Genomic DNA, 16360 nt, shown 5'->3' with positions numbered 1-16360 from the left:
AGAAGGCAAGAGTGCATGCAAGAAGTCCTGTAGGAGGTTATGTAGGAGTCTTTGCTGAAATAGTAGTAACTTAGATTAAAGGAAGCTATGGAAGTCGAGAGGATGGTATATTTTAAAATTAGTATTTTCAAAACTTGTTGGATGCAATTCAGATGTGAAAGAAGGATGAGTGGCAGGCAAATAACAGTGGTTCAGACATCACTTGGGAAACATGCATCCCATGAGAGCCAGGGTGCAAGTCCTGGCTCTGCTTCTGATCCAGCTTTCAGTTTTATGCATTCTGGAGGCAGGAGATGATGACTCAAGTACTTAGGACCCTGCCACCCTTGGATGGAGTTCCTGGCTCCTGACTTTGAGCTGTTCTAGCATTAGCTTTGTGGACATTTGGAGAGTAAACCAGGGAATAGGAAATTTCTATCTATCTGTCTTTCTCTCTTGTCTCATTGCCTTTCAAATAAATAAAAAATTTTTTCAAAACAAAGAAAGAAACAAAAAATGACTCCTAGATTTCTGACCCAAGCAATTTTGAGTAAATTATGGTGCCATTATAATCAATTTATACCATTAGTTTGATGAGTTTTCATCAATCTGCAAGATCATGTTGCTTAAGAGTTTAATCATTTTGTAATATTAATGTGGAGTTTGTTCTATTTTTAAGTCTCTCATCGGGTAGTCCATTACAGTTTCTTTTTACCAGTGCATAATTAATTAAACTCTCCTTTTTTTCCAGGGATTTGTGATTGAGCTTCTTCTCACATTGGAATCTGCAATTGATACTTTGGCTGAAACCATGAAGCATTATGACCTTCTTTCTGCCCTTTCTCAGTAAGAATTTAAACAAGGCAACCTACTATATACAGCATTCCAATACCTAAATACCTTTATAGCATTATGTCATTTTAATCTTGGGGGAGAGAATAATACCCCAGAAAACAAATGGTTCCCCAGTAGGAGAATGGACCTCAGGCCTCTGTAGAGTCCTCTTGTGATGGCCAGTGGGACAGTGTTACTGGGGCTTCATTGACGAGCTCCCACCTGCCAATTTCCACATCCCATTGCCCTCTGGACAAGCCTCCTCCCACCCACCCAGTTCCCAAATTGTCCCTTCTGCTGGCAGCACCCTCCCCGCCCCCTTTCCCTGCCTTGCAAACCCCAGCTTGAGGAATCCTTTAAGTCCCATCTCAAACCTTACCTCCTAGCTAAGCGTGGTATTACTGCTAACTCCTTTCTGTGGGTTCTCACAGTGTGTCTTCATATTTTAGTAACACCTCTAAGCAGCTGATAAAATTATCCACTTACATAAAAATTACCCACTTACATATCTCTCTGCACCCAGCCCCCAAGGCTTTCCCTAACATTCCCAGCCTTCTGCAAGACTGCCGGCACATACAGAAAACATTTGGTCACTAGTATTTTTAGTCAGTGATGATTGAATATATAAGTACAGAGAAATCAAAAATAAATAAATATTTGAGCTTGGTTCTTTTGGAAAGAGGGTGCCATTGACAGAGAGGGACATCAGGACCATCGAGTTTGAGGTCGAAAGAGATGAGGTCTGCTTTGGACTTCATGTGTACCTTAGTCCCGGAACTGAAAGTTATCCGAGTTGACTGTAGCAGAGCGTCTCATTCTAACTCAGTGATGAAGCTGTTAGCCACAGTAGGAAAGGTACCATTGTATATGTTTTGCTTTAATATGGTGAGAAAACTGGAATTTGAAGAAACAAAGTCAGATGTCCTGATAGCTGGTCTATCGGGTAACCGTTTCTGTTGTTCGGTGCCTTCAAGAGTAAAATTAATGCAGCAAAAGAAGTGACAGTGCATGTGTTCATCTTTTCTTTCTTTTCTTTTTTAAAAAAGAACCTCATACCATGATCCTGTAATGGGAAACAAGTTTGCAGCTAACAGGAAAAGCACTGGACAACTCAATCTAAGCACAAGTCCCATTAATAGTGGCAGTTACTTGGGATATAACAGCAATGCAAGAAGTAACTCTCTAAGATTAAGTTTAATTGGTGACCGAAGAGGTGACCGGCGGCGCAGCAACACACTGGATATCATGGACGGGCGGATCAACCACAGCAGTAGCTTAGCAAGGACGAGAAGCCTCTCCTCTCTCCGAGAGAAGGGCATGTATGATGTGCAGTCCACTACTGAGCCTACCAACTTGATGGCCACCATTTTTTGGATCGCAGCATCGTTACTAGAATCAGATTACGAATATGAATACCTCCTGGCCCTCAGGCTCCTCAACAAACTGCTTATCCACTTGCCTTTGGATAAATCCGAGAGTCGAGAGAAGATTGAAAATGTGCAAAGCAAATTGAAATGGAATAATTTCCCAGGCCTTCAACAGCTCTTCCTTAAAGGTTTTACCTCAGTATCTACACAAGAAATGACCGTGCACCTCCTCAGTAAACTCATTTCTGTCTCCAAACACACATTGGTGGATCCTTCCCAGTTGTCAGGTGATGTTAACATAATTGCACCAGCACTTTGCATTTTCATATAGTGAAAGGTGAACTAAAACCATTTGTTTTGAAATCTAATGTTTGCTTTTCTGCAAAGTTACAGCTTTTGAGAATGTGACATAGCTTAAATTATTTGGTAACAGCAAAAACAATTGAACTTAGAAGATCAAATATCCCAGGAAGTGAAAATAAAATGGTTTCTGAGAACCACTTACAGAATACCTTTAACTTTTAAAATAATGTGCAATAAAATTGGTTATTGTTTGCTTTTTTTTTTTAATAGGCTTTCCTCTTAACATCCTTTGCTTATTGCCTCATTTAATCCAGCATTTTGACAGCCCAACTCAGTTTTGCAAAGAAACAGCTAGTCGAATAGCAAAGGTAAGCAAATGTTATGCTGAAAAGTGACACTACAGGGCAGTTATTCTGTGGTGTGTCTGAGAGTGGGGCGGGGGAGCTATGAAGAGTCTCCCTTTATGTCCTGTATGAATTTTGCATCTAAATTACTTTATTTATACTTATGAAGGAGTTATGTAGTAATGATTAAAGTTAAACTGCGCAAATGACAGTGAATAAAATCATTTAGAGTAACAGTTCTCTGAGTCTGAGTCTTTTTCTGCTCCTTTCTTCTACTTTTTCCCCTACCTCTCTGTCAATTTCTCTTTCATGCATTTATCCACTACCAAATATCTCCTGGGCACGGGGTTAGGTACTAGGAATACAGCCATAAGCATAGCAGATAGAATACTCACCCTTGTGGACTGTAGAGTGGGGGATGCAATCAAGTAAGTAGACAACCGTGACAGAGTCTGATGAGCAAGGAATTCATGTCTAAGGAGACAGTGAAGGCTGGAGAGGAGTAACCACAGTAAGATTCCCAAATGAGGGCCAAGCAGAAGAAATCCCATGTGCAAAGGCCCTGAGGAAGAAAGGACATGCTGTGTATTTTGGGATTCTGAAAGTTCTTTCTCCCTCCCTGTTTGCCTTTTCCATCTTTGGCACTCTGTTCATTTCTTCTCACTGTGTACTCCACTCCTTCTTCCTTCCATAGTGGATTCCTTCCCTCCTCTCCTGCCTGTCTGAAAATAGTAGTGTAGTTGTTGTTAAATCATCCAGTAACATTTGTTTAAAAGTGTTGTGCCTCTTAATTTTGGAAGACTATGATTTTGACATTTCACATTTTTTTTTAAGATTTTATTTACTTATTTCAGAGGTAGAGTTACAGAGAAGAGAGGGAGAGACAGAGAGAAAGGTATCAGAAGAGCAGCAGCCAGGCCATGAACCTGCGCCTATATGGGATGCCAGCGCCACAAATGGAGGCTTAACTTACTACACCACAATGGCAGCCTGACATTTCACATAGTCCCGGCTGCTCCACTTCTGATCTAGCTCTCTGCTGTGGCCTGGGAAAGCAGTAGAGCATGGCCCAAGTCCTTGGGCCCCTGCACCCACATGGGAGACCCAGAAGAAGCTCCTGGCTTTGGATCTGCCCAGCTCTGACCGTTGTGGCCATTTGGGGAGTGAACCAGTGGATGGAAGCTTACTCGCCTCTCTGTCTCTGTCCCTCTCTGCCTCTGCCTCTTTGTGGCTCTGCCTTTCAAATAAATAAATATTTAAATAATCCTCTTTCTTTAGGACAATAAGGAATTCTCAGCTTCCTGCTTAAATATAATTCTGAAGTTTTTTGGTCAGTCATTGACCATTGGAAAAAAGGGCATTTCAAACTGAAAATAGAAACAGTTATGAGAAGGAATTATATAAATTTACAAGTATTATACATACATACAAGAAAGTATTCACTTCCTTGGGGGAGGTAAAGAGAAACATAAGCAGAAGAACCTTGCTAAAGTAGAGAGAAAACCAGAATTTTTCAACAGAAAGGAGCTAGTACTTAAGAACCTTTGGAAGAGCTCTTTCCATGACTAATTTTTTTTTAGAGCTGGGATTCAGTTAGCAAGTAGCACGGTGGTGGAAAGATGGACCACACAGAAAGCCAAATGAGCAGCCCCCCTGCCGTGGCCCTAGTCACAACACAGAAGGTTCAGATTCCTCTCTGGGCACCAACATAGTGTAAAAAACCACACTAGCATAACAAGACTAAGAGCCTTTCCGTTATCCAGATAGATAATATCTAATAAGTGACAAGGGAATATTTAATAACATATGTTGTGGAGTCCATCTCTGGTTAAATGTGAGAGATTCTTAACCATTTAAAGTCTGTATATAAAAAGAGGAGCCATTAGTGTAGTTAATGGAAGTGTATATTCATTTCTTAAATAAAAATGGTAGTGGTAGAAAATAAGCCAAAAATTGTCTGCTACTCCTGGTTTTATTTAAAAAATGAGTCCAATAGAATATTAAGTATCAGGGGAGGGTAAAAATGTAAGATTAATAGAAATAAAATGTTCTTGTTTAAAAACAATTATTTGCCTAAAAGAAGCCAACTTCTTTTACTACATGCATTTTCACTAATGAGGCCTACAAGTGTTATAAAATAAATTTTATTAAGATAGCTTTCATTTTAACACTCTAGTGACACACAATTAGAAAAATGTCATCAAAACTTTTTTTCTTACATGAAGAGGTAGTGACAAAATGTAAGAGAAAGAAAATACATGTTGTTGCAGTTTGGGATTTCAAGGAAATGAAAGGCATGAATTGCCTAGTTAAGCAAAGCAGAAGTAGGTAGGAGTGGCAGCTGAGGTGCTCACTGTGCCTGCTAGATATTGGGGTGCCAGGGACCTACCCTGAAGGATGTCATAGGCCCCGAATATCCGGCTGCTGGTGTCGTGACCACAGCCAGGCACAGGAAACTCCCCAATATCGTTTCTGTCTTTAGGAAATGAAATATGACCATCTGTGAGTCATAACTTGTTTTTAAGTCTGCTCACTTCCTATTGGGCAGCACACAAGGTTCCCTCTCTGTGTGCTTTTAGCAACCTGCAGGATGTGAATTAAATTGATTCCTTAATTATTCTCTCCCTTCAAACTGTGGAGAGTAATTTTCTGCCATTATGTGCTTCCTCATTATGCAAATATCACCAGTTCTGTTTGTGCCCTTGGAGAGCTGGGTATTTCAAAATGAGGCAACACTTAGGACAAATATTGTTCCCTTCAATTATGGCAGAAAAGAGTGTGCTAAAAGGTTTGTTATAAAACACTCTTTCTGGATCTTTTTTAAACCTCATAATTCAAAAATTCCAAAATAAATGCAGTTTTATGATAAAAATGCACAACATACATTCCAAATCCAAGAAATTTTCTCCATTTTCCAAAATGGGTTTTTAAAAATCGTTCTTTAGGCAACTATTATTTAAGAATTCTGTAAGAATGCTTTATCCTCCAGGAAAACTTTTTATATTTTAAAGAATTTAAACAAATTGTTGTGAAATTATAAAATTATGTGACTTTTAAAAATAATGGTAATTATTTTGAAATACAAATAAATCATTTAGATTTTTCTTGTTTTTCCCTGGTGTCATTAGTATAAGACTAATGCATGAAATCAGGTGCTTTGAATAACTTATAAGCTAACTGCCAAGGTAGTATGTTAATTCTCTGTATAGTCAGGCATACTTTTATGTCTTGGTCCTGTCCAGTGATAATGTCCATATGATAAACTTGAGGCCTTCTAAACTTATTAAATGTCTTCTGCATTATCAAAGTAAAAGTCAACCATTTTCATTTGAAAATTGAAAATATACATTCTTAAAATTGTAATACTCTAATTTCTTTACTAAATGCTCCTAGCAGTTGTGAGTTGCATATTAAACATTGGTAAGATGGAAGAACAAAGTGAGGAAAGTGAAAAAAGGAAAATCAAAAGCAGAATTATGATGAGGCCAGTTAACCTTTATGAGGCATGGGTATGAGGATATTTTGTGGAATATAGAATTAAAAGATAAGTTTATTTTGGTGCATTAATTTTTAAATCCATGCATAGTTTTTGAATAATATACATTTTTATGAACCCTTACATGCATGGATTTCAAAAAGTTTTTATACCAAAATAAATGCATATTTTAATTCCATGTTTGCACAAATGTTTGAAATGCCCATGTGTTTACAATTGGCCTTGGCCGGCGCCGTGGCTCACTTGGCTAATCCTCCTCCTGCGGCGACAGCACCCCGGGTTCTAGTCCCGGTCAGGGTGCCAGATTCTGTCCCAGTTGCTCCTCTTCCAGTCCAGCTCTCTGCTGTGGCCGGGGAGTGCAGTGGAGGATGGCCCAAGTCCTTGGGCCCTGCACCTGCATGGGAGACCAAGAAGAAGCACCTGGCTCCTGGCTTCGGATCGGCGCAGCGTGCCGGCTGTAGCGGCCATTTAGGGGTGAACCAACGGAAGGAAGACTTTTCTCTCTGTCTCTCTCTTACTGTCTAACTCTGCCTGTCAAAAAAAAAAAAAAAAAAAAAAAAAAAAAAAAAAAAAAAAAAAAACACCTGGCCTAGCCCATTTCCATCTGTGCCTTGTTCAGGTGGCCCCCTAAGGCAAAGACTGGGAAGGTGTAGTCAGCCAGCATCCCCCAGACATTAGCGGATTCAGCGCCCAGGTAGTGTTACAAACAGCCTCTCAGAAGTTGGTGCGTTTTGGAGCGGTCTTTCAAGGACCAGGCAAGGCTCTTAGCACTTTAGACTTCCTGAAGACCGGTCTGGCAGCCACCCTGCAGACTGCCATCCCTGGGGAAGCAGGACCCGAGTCTTGCCAGAGCTCCAGTGGTGAGATGCTCTGCAGTGGAAGGCCCCTCGGAGGCGCCTGGACGCAGCTGGGTTGGAAGCCTCTCCTCAAGGAGCGCTCGGAACCTCCCTGAGAGCGCCCAGGCGGGGTCTGCCTGTCCAGGCACCTGTGCACTGAGCCACGTATGGATTTAGCAAAGCGGTTAGAAAATGATGTATAGGGTTTACAAAGCCATATGTGGGTTTTTACTAAAGCCACTTTGACAGAGCACCAGACCGATAAAAGCCATGCTATTTTAAACCCACAGAAGCGTTTGACACATTGATCCTCTTTCCATGGGATCTCTGGGCCCTCTTAAGGCTGCCTAATGCTTTCCCTTCTATTTCACTTCTGTACCATATCGAAATAAAATGCCTTAAAGCTTTAAAATGTTATACATCTAAATTATCTCTGAATACATGCAGTATTTAGTATAAAATAAAGCTTAAGTAATGTGTCTTTATTTGAGGGGAATAAAATCGTTTTGTTGGTTTTCTAGGTTTGTGCAGAAGAGAAGTGTCCGCCGCTTGTGAATCTGGCTCACATGATGAGTCTGTACAGTACGCACACCTACTCCAGAGACTGCGCCAACTGGATCAATGTGGTGTGCAGATACCTGCACGACTCCTTCTCAGACACAACGTTTAATCTTGTGACTTACCTTGCAGAGGTAAATGTCGTCTCTCTAATGTTTAAGTGAATTTCTTTCTAGAAGCAGCAATGGTACCAACTCATTTTCAGGTTGTCTTTGAAGTTGAAGATAGATAACATCTTTGTAAAGACAGACACAAGTAATTCCTTTCAAGTGTAAAGGAAGTTTTTTGTTTGTTTGTTTTTGTTTTTGTTTTTTTATTTGACAGGTAGAGTTATAGACAGTGAGAGGGAAAGACAGAGAAAGGTTTTTCTTTCCGCTGGTTCACTCCCCAAATGGCCACCATGGCCAGCACTGCGCCGATCCGAAGCCAGGAGTCAGGTGCTTCTTCCTGGTCTCCCACAAGGGTGCAGTGGCCCAAGCACTTGGGCCATACTCCACTGCTTTCCTGGACCACAGCAGAGAGCTGGATTGGAAGAAGAGCAACCGGGACTAGAACCCGCCACCCATATGGGATGCCAGCGCCGCAGGCGGAGGATTAACCTAGTGAGCCATGGTGCTGGCCCCAAGCAAGTTTTTATAAAATTAATTCTTTCGTTTTTTATTTCCGGTATCTATTTCCTCATTCACTGTCCTTAAGCGAAATAAAACTAAATAACATAAGACTTTTTCTTTCATGATGATGGGGTAGTGGCTTTTTTCTTAACCTAAAATAAATGGTGCTTAACTACATTACTTAAGGAAACAATCACTACAATTAAGATGAAAAATAATTACCCAACTATCCTTTCTGAACTAAGGAAAAATTATAATGGATATTACCTTTTACTTTATTAGTCTCTGGGTTTTGGATACTCAAACCAGAAATTCATAGGTTAAATCTGTAATTGTTTTCAATATCATATGTGTAAATGTTGAGTTTTTCTTTAACCTGATTAAAATGCTCTTTTTCATATTGCTTTTAGCTGTTAGAAAAAGGATTGTCCAGTATGCAACAGTCATTACTACAGATAATCTACAGTCTATTGAGTCACGTTGACCTGTCTGCAGCCCCAGCCAAGCAGTTTAATCTGGAGATCATCAAGATAATTGGCAAATATGTCCAGGTGAGTGACCACAGAACTTCTGGACACCATGTTCATCTCAGAATGATTTATCATTGTATGAAACCACAAACACCTTCCAAGCTGCAGAGCAGAAAGCGGTTAATCCATAAGCAATGTTTTCAGTAGTGTTGACTTCATGGAAAATGCTCTCCCAGTGACAAAGACCAGAACCCGAGGTGGTAGGTTTCCTGCTTTGATTTCCACAATTACATGCCCAACGCACACTTCAGTAATGACTGAAAGGAACCGACAGACCTCCCAGGCAGCAGCTGCCGGCTCGGAAGTGAGGATTCTGACTCATTGTTGTTTCTTTCGCTGGGCCTTTCTGTTGGTAACCAGATCTACATAATGAACAGATGCTACTTTTAGAAACAAGGCCTCTGTGAAGTAGCTGTACTTTAGAGTGTCTCATTTAAAAGTGCCAGTTATTTACAAAGTAAAAAAATCAAACTGGATTTCAATGACAACAAATTAACCTGGTCTGTACTGAATTTCACCTTTGACCCATCTGTTAAGAAAGGCATTAGTGAGCATATCAGTAGCATGGATACAACTGCTGAAAGCAAGCAAACATTTTCAGTCTTAGATTAATGTTTTGCTTATATCCCTGTGATATTTATATTCATGAAAGCAAAACTTAGAAAGGAAAATACTTCACAGCGACCTTGTGTTCCGGTCCATCCTGAAAATAATAAAACTGTGTTAAAGTGTTATAAGTTTCTTAGTTATATAACCCAGATGACTTTTTGGATTCCCTAGAAAATCAGTAATTGCAAAAATTACAAAATTCTTGGGTGACAGTACTTATTTTCTCTATCTTACTCCTCAATAAATAAGGCTTCATTAAATGATAATCATATTTCTTTCTAAATTACATTTATCTTTTCTTCTTAAAACTGAAAGAAGGTAACACTTCAAATATAGTAGTCCCTTGTTGTGCACGAGAGATATATTCCAGACCTCCCGTAGATGCCTGAAACCACAGCTACTAGCAAACCCGATAGACACATAGATAGATGCCGGTTTTTCCTATGCATACAGACCCATGATGAACTTTTAATTTATGAATTAGGCACAGTAAAAGATTAACAGCAGGGGCAGGCTTTTGCTCAGCAGCTGAAATGCCACTCGGAATACCCACATTCTGTACTGGTTCTGAGCTTCGGCTCTGCTTCTGGTTCTAATGTGCACCCTGGGAGGCAGCAGAGAATGACTCAGTAGCTGGGTCCCTGCCACCCACACAGAACACCTGGATTGAGTTCCTGACTCCTGACGACAGTCTGGTCCAGCCCCAGCTTTTGCAAGCATTTTGGAAGTGAACTCGTGGATGAAAGATCTCTGTCTCTTTGCTTTTCAGATTAAATGAAAATAAGCAAATAAAATTAATAGCAATATTTGATAATACACTGTAGTAACAGTTATGTGAATATGGTCTCTCTCTCAAAGTTTCTTTAGCTATCCTTGCCCTTCTTAGCCACAGGTTAACTGAAACCACAGAAAGTAAAATTGTGTATAAGTGGAGAACTACTGCATTAGCTGGATCTGGCATAGAAACACATCCCATACTTAATTACTAATTTATGAGCCATAGGTTCACCTGCCCATTGGACAAGCAAGCAACCAGAGGATGCACAGATTTGTGTCTAAGTGAAGTGCACCTCCCCAGTCTGAAAGGAACAGCACAGCTTAGCTTCCCCAGTGGTTGGCATTGGGAGTACAGGACCAGAGTGGCCAAAACTTCTTTCTTATTTTTTTTTAAAGATTTATTTTTTTATTTGAGAGGCAGAGTTACAGAGATAGAAGGAGAAACAGAAAGAGAGGGCTTCCATGCGCTAGTTCACTTACCAAATGGCCACAATAGCTGGAGCTGGGACGATCTGAAGCCAGGAGCTAGGAGCTTCTTCTGGTCTCCCACATGGGTGCAGGAGCTGAATCACTTGGGTCATCCTCTGCTGCTTTCCTAGGCCATAAGCAGACAGCTGGATTGGAAGTAGAGCAGCTGGAACAGCGCCCATATGGGATGCCGGCACCACAGGCAGAGGGAGGCTCAGCCTACTATGCCACAGCACCGGCCCCGGGAACTTCTTATTTTTAGAGAAGGTGGAAATCTGAATTTTTCTGTAAAATTTACTAAATTTAAAATGTTGACTTCAATTTCTTCCTGAATTAAAAAAAAAAAACTATGTTTAATTTTTATTTATTTGAAAGGCAGAAAGAGAGAGGGAAGAAAAAAGCCACATGGACAGAGATCTTCCCTTCACTGGTTCACTTCCCAAATGCCTTGCAACATCCAGGGCTGGGCCAGGCCAAAGCCAGGAGCTGGGGACACAATCCAGTCTCCCGCCATAGGTGCCAGAGACCCAAGTCCCTGAACCATCACCTGCTGTCTCTGAGGATGCGCGTTAGCAGGAGGCTGAAATCAGGAGCAGAAGCAGGACTCAAACCCAGGCACTCCAATATGGCATGCAAGTGTTGCAGGCAGCATGCAAGCCACTGAGCCAGATGCTCACCCCTCAGATTTACTTCTAGAAGTTTTGTGAAGCAAGATCATATTTGTCTGATGGCTCATCACAGTTAGTGGCTTCCACTTTCTAAAAAAAATCAGTTTACATAATTAAACTCCTGTTCATCTTTTACATTTAGAATACAACCACTCATGCAATCTAAGGAAACATCCCTGGAGAAATTTTAGCCTCTCGTCATACCCAGAACTCCCAGTTATATATTAGGGGAAAAAATGATGATTTAAACTGTGTATAATGATGTGCATAAAAGTCACAATATCATGTCACCTTTTCATTGTTATTAAATAGTTTATCAATACTGTTAAATCAGTTGAATAACTCAGTTCTAACAAGGATTTTTCACTTCCTTTTTCTGTTTTAATGGTGCCCCATCCCATACATCATCTGTGAAAGAATATGCAAGATGCAAAGTTGAGATGTAATTTTGGTATTATCAATAAGACAAAAAACACTTTCACATATTTTCAGTAGTGGTAAAAAAATATTGTATGTTATTTATTAGAAATTGGTTTTTTTCAATGTATATATCTATCCTTTAAATTATTCCTAAATTGTGTTGGTAAGAATATAAAAAACTAAGAAAAATAACTGAAAAAACATGGCCACAATGTAGGAAAAAAGACTGTGTACAACTCAGTAATCCCTGGAGCACCAGTTTAGTGCCATTTTTACCCTCATTATTTGGAGCCTGAGTCAAGAAAAAAAGTTTAAAATATGTTTTAGTATTTTCATGTTTTTCTTATCTGCATACAGCCATAAACCTCATTCATCAAAAACATTCATGTAGCCCCATTGTTTATCATGACTGCCAGATTACCGTATTAGAATTTCTAAAGTTCTATTTATAAAGCAATTACTGGGAGAAAAGCAAGACTTTCCTATTCAGTCACAAAATATGTGGTATCTGATAAACCTAGCAGAAGAAATGAGTAACTTGTATTTTCTCTGCTTTTGTGAATCAAACCTTCTGTTAAGGATCTCACAGTGAAAATGAATCATTTTGACAGATGTTTTATAGAAATAATATTTTCATAGTCTACAGTATACACTAACTTTGTGTTCTGCAATATGCATTTGTGACTTTTGTGTGTTAATGATCTTTTAAACCAGAGTCCTTACTGGAAAGAAGCCCTTAACATATTAAAGCTCGTGGTGTCACGCTCTGCAAGTCTTGTTGTCCCCAACGATATGCCCAAGGCCTATGGAGGAGATATGGGCTCTCCTGAAATATCCTTCACAAAAATTTTTAATAATGTCTCCAAGGAGCTGCCTGGGAAGACCTTAGATTTTCATTTTGATATCTCGGAGGTAAGATGCTCAGGAATTGATAAAGGTGCCCTGTTAGAACACTCCATTTGTCCATTTCTTCGTTCTCTGATTCAGCAAGTGTTGACTGAGGTCATGCTCAGTGTAAGGCACTGGGGTAGGTGCTGTGAAGAGTGGGGGTGGGGAGGGGGAGGGCCTGCTCTCAGGACGCCTACGTCTCCTGGAGACAGACTAATGAACATTGTACGTGTTATGGGAATATAGAGCATGGCCCTAAAGGAGTAACATGGGAGCTGGGTGTTGAAGACAAGGAATCCTGAACAGGCCTATATGGCAACTGGAGGTAGAGAAGTTAAGTTCAAGAGAGAAAGCACACGTGAATGAAGGCTTGTAACTGTGAGGGAGCATGGTGTTCTGGAAACGTCCAGCTAGCACAGCACACCTCAAGCGTGGAGTCAGAGCATGGAGAAAGAGTATGAGAATGCGATGAGAGAAGAGGCTGAAACCATACAAAGGGCAATCAATGTCCCAGAGACACTGCGTGCCACAGTGGGAGCAAGCGTGAGCCCTTCAAGGATAGTTAGCTGCAGTAGGAAATGCTGGAATTTTCATTTTAGGAAGAGCACTCTAGCAACAGGATGACAAATAAGCCAGGAAGAAGGGGGAAGAAATCGGTAAAGAATCTGCAATAAATAAATACATAAATAAATACAACGTGAGACAGCCCCAAGGCAATGGCAGAAGGGAGGATGGCTTACCAAAAGACCAAGGAAAATACTGATGGTATTTCCTGGGAAGGGAGAAGGTGCTTCGTGATGAAGAGGCATCAAGGAGTTGGTGAATGGCCTTGACAACTGGGTGGATGTTGATGTTACTCAGAGAGAATGGGAATGCCGGAACCGATCTCAGCAGGGAAGGAGTAGGTAATAGGACTGTCTTAGACACGTTGATTCTAAAGTGACTGAGAAACATAGTAATGAAGGTTTGTTGGGCAATTAGATTTTGGAGCTGAAATTGTAGAGAAAAACTTACAATAAAAGCAACAATTTAAGGATTTTCAGCGTTGTATAAGTGGATAGCTAGAACCATAGAAGTTAAACTAAAAAGAAAACAAAGCTCAAATAAAATGAAATCTGAGAAACCAAATCTTTTAGGGCTGGACAAGGGCAGGAGCCAGCAATCCAGAAGGAAACCCTGTTGCATATTAATGCAAAACTTATGTAACAGCTTTTGACCCTTGCTGGGAAAACCAGTTCTTTCCCCTCCCCCGACCACCTCCCGGCATCTGAACCCACACTTGGTGGCCATGGTGCCATTCAAATGGTCTTCTGGAAGCCAGGGAAGAAATTTCTCAAGAAGGAAGTTATTGGTCAAGTATTGCAGGTGTTAAAAAAAAAAAAAAGATAAAACTTAAATATGTAGCCACTTTTTATTGCCTAAGATTGTTTTATTGCAGTTTAGTCTTGGTATTAGAATGAATCCCAAACTTTCTTGGTTACTTGTTTAAATAGAAAATATGTTTCTTGCTGATTTTTTAGCTAACACATGAACTGGAGTATGTAGCATGGGAACATGATAGAGAAGTGTAACTTCCCTCTTTCTTCTGAGCCAGAAATTGACTATATAACTTAATTATTTTATTTGAAGCAGTGATACAAATTCTGAAAACATTTGGTAGAGTTGCTTTCAATTTGTTTCAGCAATAATTCCTAATTGTCCACTATGCATAGGCACTGGAGATCCAGTTGGGGGTATGGAGGTATGGTCTAGGGAACACGTGTGGAAGGGGAGACAGGCACATAAGCAAATTAGAATCAGCATGGGACTGTCCAAGTATAATTACGCAGAGGTGGTGGTGGCATAAGAGGCCTCCCAGGCCTCCTTGGAAGTACACAGTCACTAAGCGGTTTAATTAGTGGGTAGTCCATGCAAAGGGGGTAGTGGCCAAAACAGGTCCACTAAAAGAGCATGGATGTTTGAGAAGGAAAGCAGGATGAGTTATGCTAGAGTTTGAAGTTGAGGAGAGTGGTGTAATTGCAGCTAAGGAGATAAGAAAGAAATAGATCATTTGTATGACATGCAAATAAGTTTCACTTTTATTTTCAAATGCAAATTCAGAATACTTCCCCAAACCAGATAAATATAAATGACGGGATCATCATAGGATTTTTGCTGAAATAAATTTTGGAAATATTACACACCAGATTTGTAGTAAGTTATATAGAAAACTTTGAAGTTGCTATTTACCTTCATTGTTGTATAAAGCATATTATTAAAACACACCGAACAGTAGGCATTAAACAAACACCAAAATTTAACAGACATTAAATCTGAGTGATGGGGTCACAGGTGATTTTTTTTAATCTTTTTTATATTTTCTGAGCTTTCTACAAGGAGGGTGTATTTTATAATCATGGAGGTGGGTAGAGGTAGTGGTTTTTAATGATAAAAGTAGATTATATTCAAAATAGGAATAAGCTCTGATAATTTCAGATATAAAGTTATTTCCAATAAAGTCTCTTGATTTAAGTATATATATCATTACCTTTGGTTTTTTTGTAGCATTTACTTCATGTTAAGTAATCTTATTATGTCATTTTCTGGTTGTAATTTATGTTGAAATATTTGAGTCAAACACAGGCATTTTGTTTCTATGTAGACACCAATTATTGGAAATAAATATGGTGACCAGCACAGTGCAGCTGGAAGAAATGGGAAGCCAAAAGTTATTGCTGTCACTAGAAGTACTTCTTCGACTTCTTCTGGTTCCAATTCTAATGCCTTAGTTCCTGTTAGTTGGAAAAGGCCTCAGTTATCACAGGTATGTTAACAAATATCAAAATAGAACATTCACAGGACAGAAGAATCCTGTGCTCTTTGTATGAAAAATTGGGAATTTTTCTTATTTTACCAGTAATCCTAACACTTGCCTTGTTTTCCTTTAGCGAAGAACACGAGAAAAGCTAATGAATGTGCTTTCTCTCCGTGGTCCAGAATCTGGCCTCCCAAAGAACCCATCTGTGAGTAATTGTGAAGACATATATAAGGGTTTTAAAAGCCATGTTGGTCCATGAAAATATGATTCTGTCTCTTCGCTTACATTTTCTAACTTACAGTATTAACTAAGAATGAAAAAATATTTGTCCATCGTGATAACCTAGCAGCTATGCTAATTAGATCTTCAGCCAGTTGGACATGAAGGCCAAATTTAAGCTCTGAATTCATTGAGGGAAGGAGGCCCATGCTGGTTCTTGGGGTGCTGGTATCATATGCAGAGTGACAAAGCTGATGGATAAGGCTTTCTGTTTCTGTTCCTGTGGGGTGTCAGGTTGTATTTTCTTCCAATGAAGACTTGGAAGTTGGCGACCAACAGACTAGCCTAATTTCTGCAACAGAAGACATAATTCAGGAGGAAGAAGTAGCTGTGGAAGACAATACCAGTGAGCAACAGTTTGGCGTTTTCAAGGATTTCGACTTTTTAGATGTTGAACTGGAAGATGCGGAGGTAAGGATGTGGAATTTCTATGATGAAAGTTACAGATCATTACAGTTGTTTGAGAATTGAGGACTAGAGCACAGGATAGTTCTCTCTCTTTCTCTCTCTCTCTCTTTCTTTCTTTCTATTTTTTAAGATTTATTTCTTTATTTCAAAGAGTTACAGAGAGAGAGATCTTCCATTCACTGCTTCAT

General features: G+C 39.8%; 1 protein-coding gene across 33 annotated transcripts in view; it reads left to right on the top strand.

Annotated features, from left to right (window-relative positions):
- The window catches only part of FRYL (FRY like transcription coactivator), a 299529-nt gene that overhangs the window by 249847 nt on the left and 33322 nt on the right, over positions 1 to 16360 (top strand). For all 33 annotated transcript variants that reach the window (XM_070068188.2, XM_089325409.1, XM_089325408.1 and 30 more), the window contains 9 exons: positions 731 to 825; positions 1860 to 2467; positions 2754 to 2851; positions 7681 to 7851; positions 8739 to 8879; positions 12515 to 12712; positions 15330 to 15491; positions 15616 to 15690; positions 15999 to 16175. In XM_070068188.2, the coding sequence (XP_069924289.1) occupies positions 731 to 825; positions 1860 to 2467; positions 2754 to 2851; positions 7681 to 7851; positions 8739 to 8879; positions 12515 to 12712; positions 15330 to 15491; positions 15616 to 15690; positions 15999 to 16175 (1725 nt within the window). The remainder of the gene's footprint in view (positions 1 to 730; positions 826 to 1859; positions 2468 to 2753; positions 2852 to 7680; positions 7852 to 8738; positions 8880 to 12514; positions 12713 to 15329; positions 15492 to 15615; positions 15691 to 15998; positions 16176 to 16360) is intronic.

The sequence above is a fragment of the Oryctolagus cuniculus genome, chromosome 2 (assembly GCF_051225735.1).
Source record: "Oryctolagus cuniculus isolate XC-2025 breed Fujian yellow rabbit chromosome 2, ASM5122573v1, whole genome shotgun sequence".
In the NCBI taxonomy this organism is placed as follows: Eukaryota; Metazoa; Chordata; class Mammalia; order Lagomorpha; family Leporidae; genus Oryctolagus; species Oryctolagus cuniculus.
This window is presented reverse-complemented; position numbering and strand designations above follow the sequence as displayed.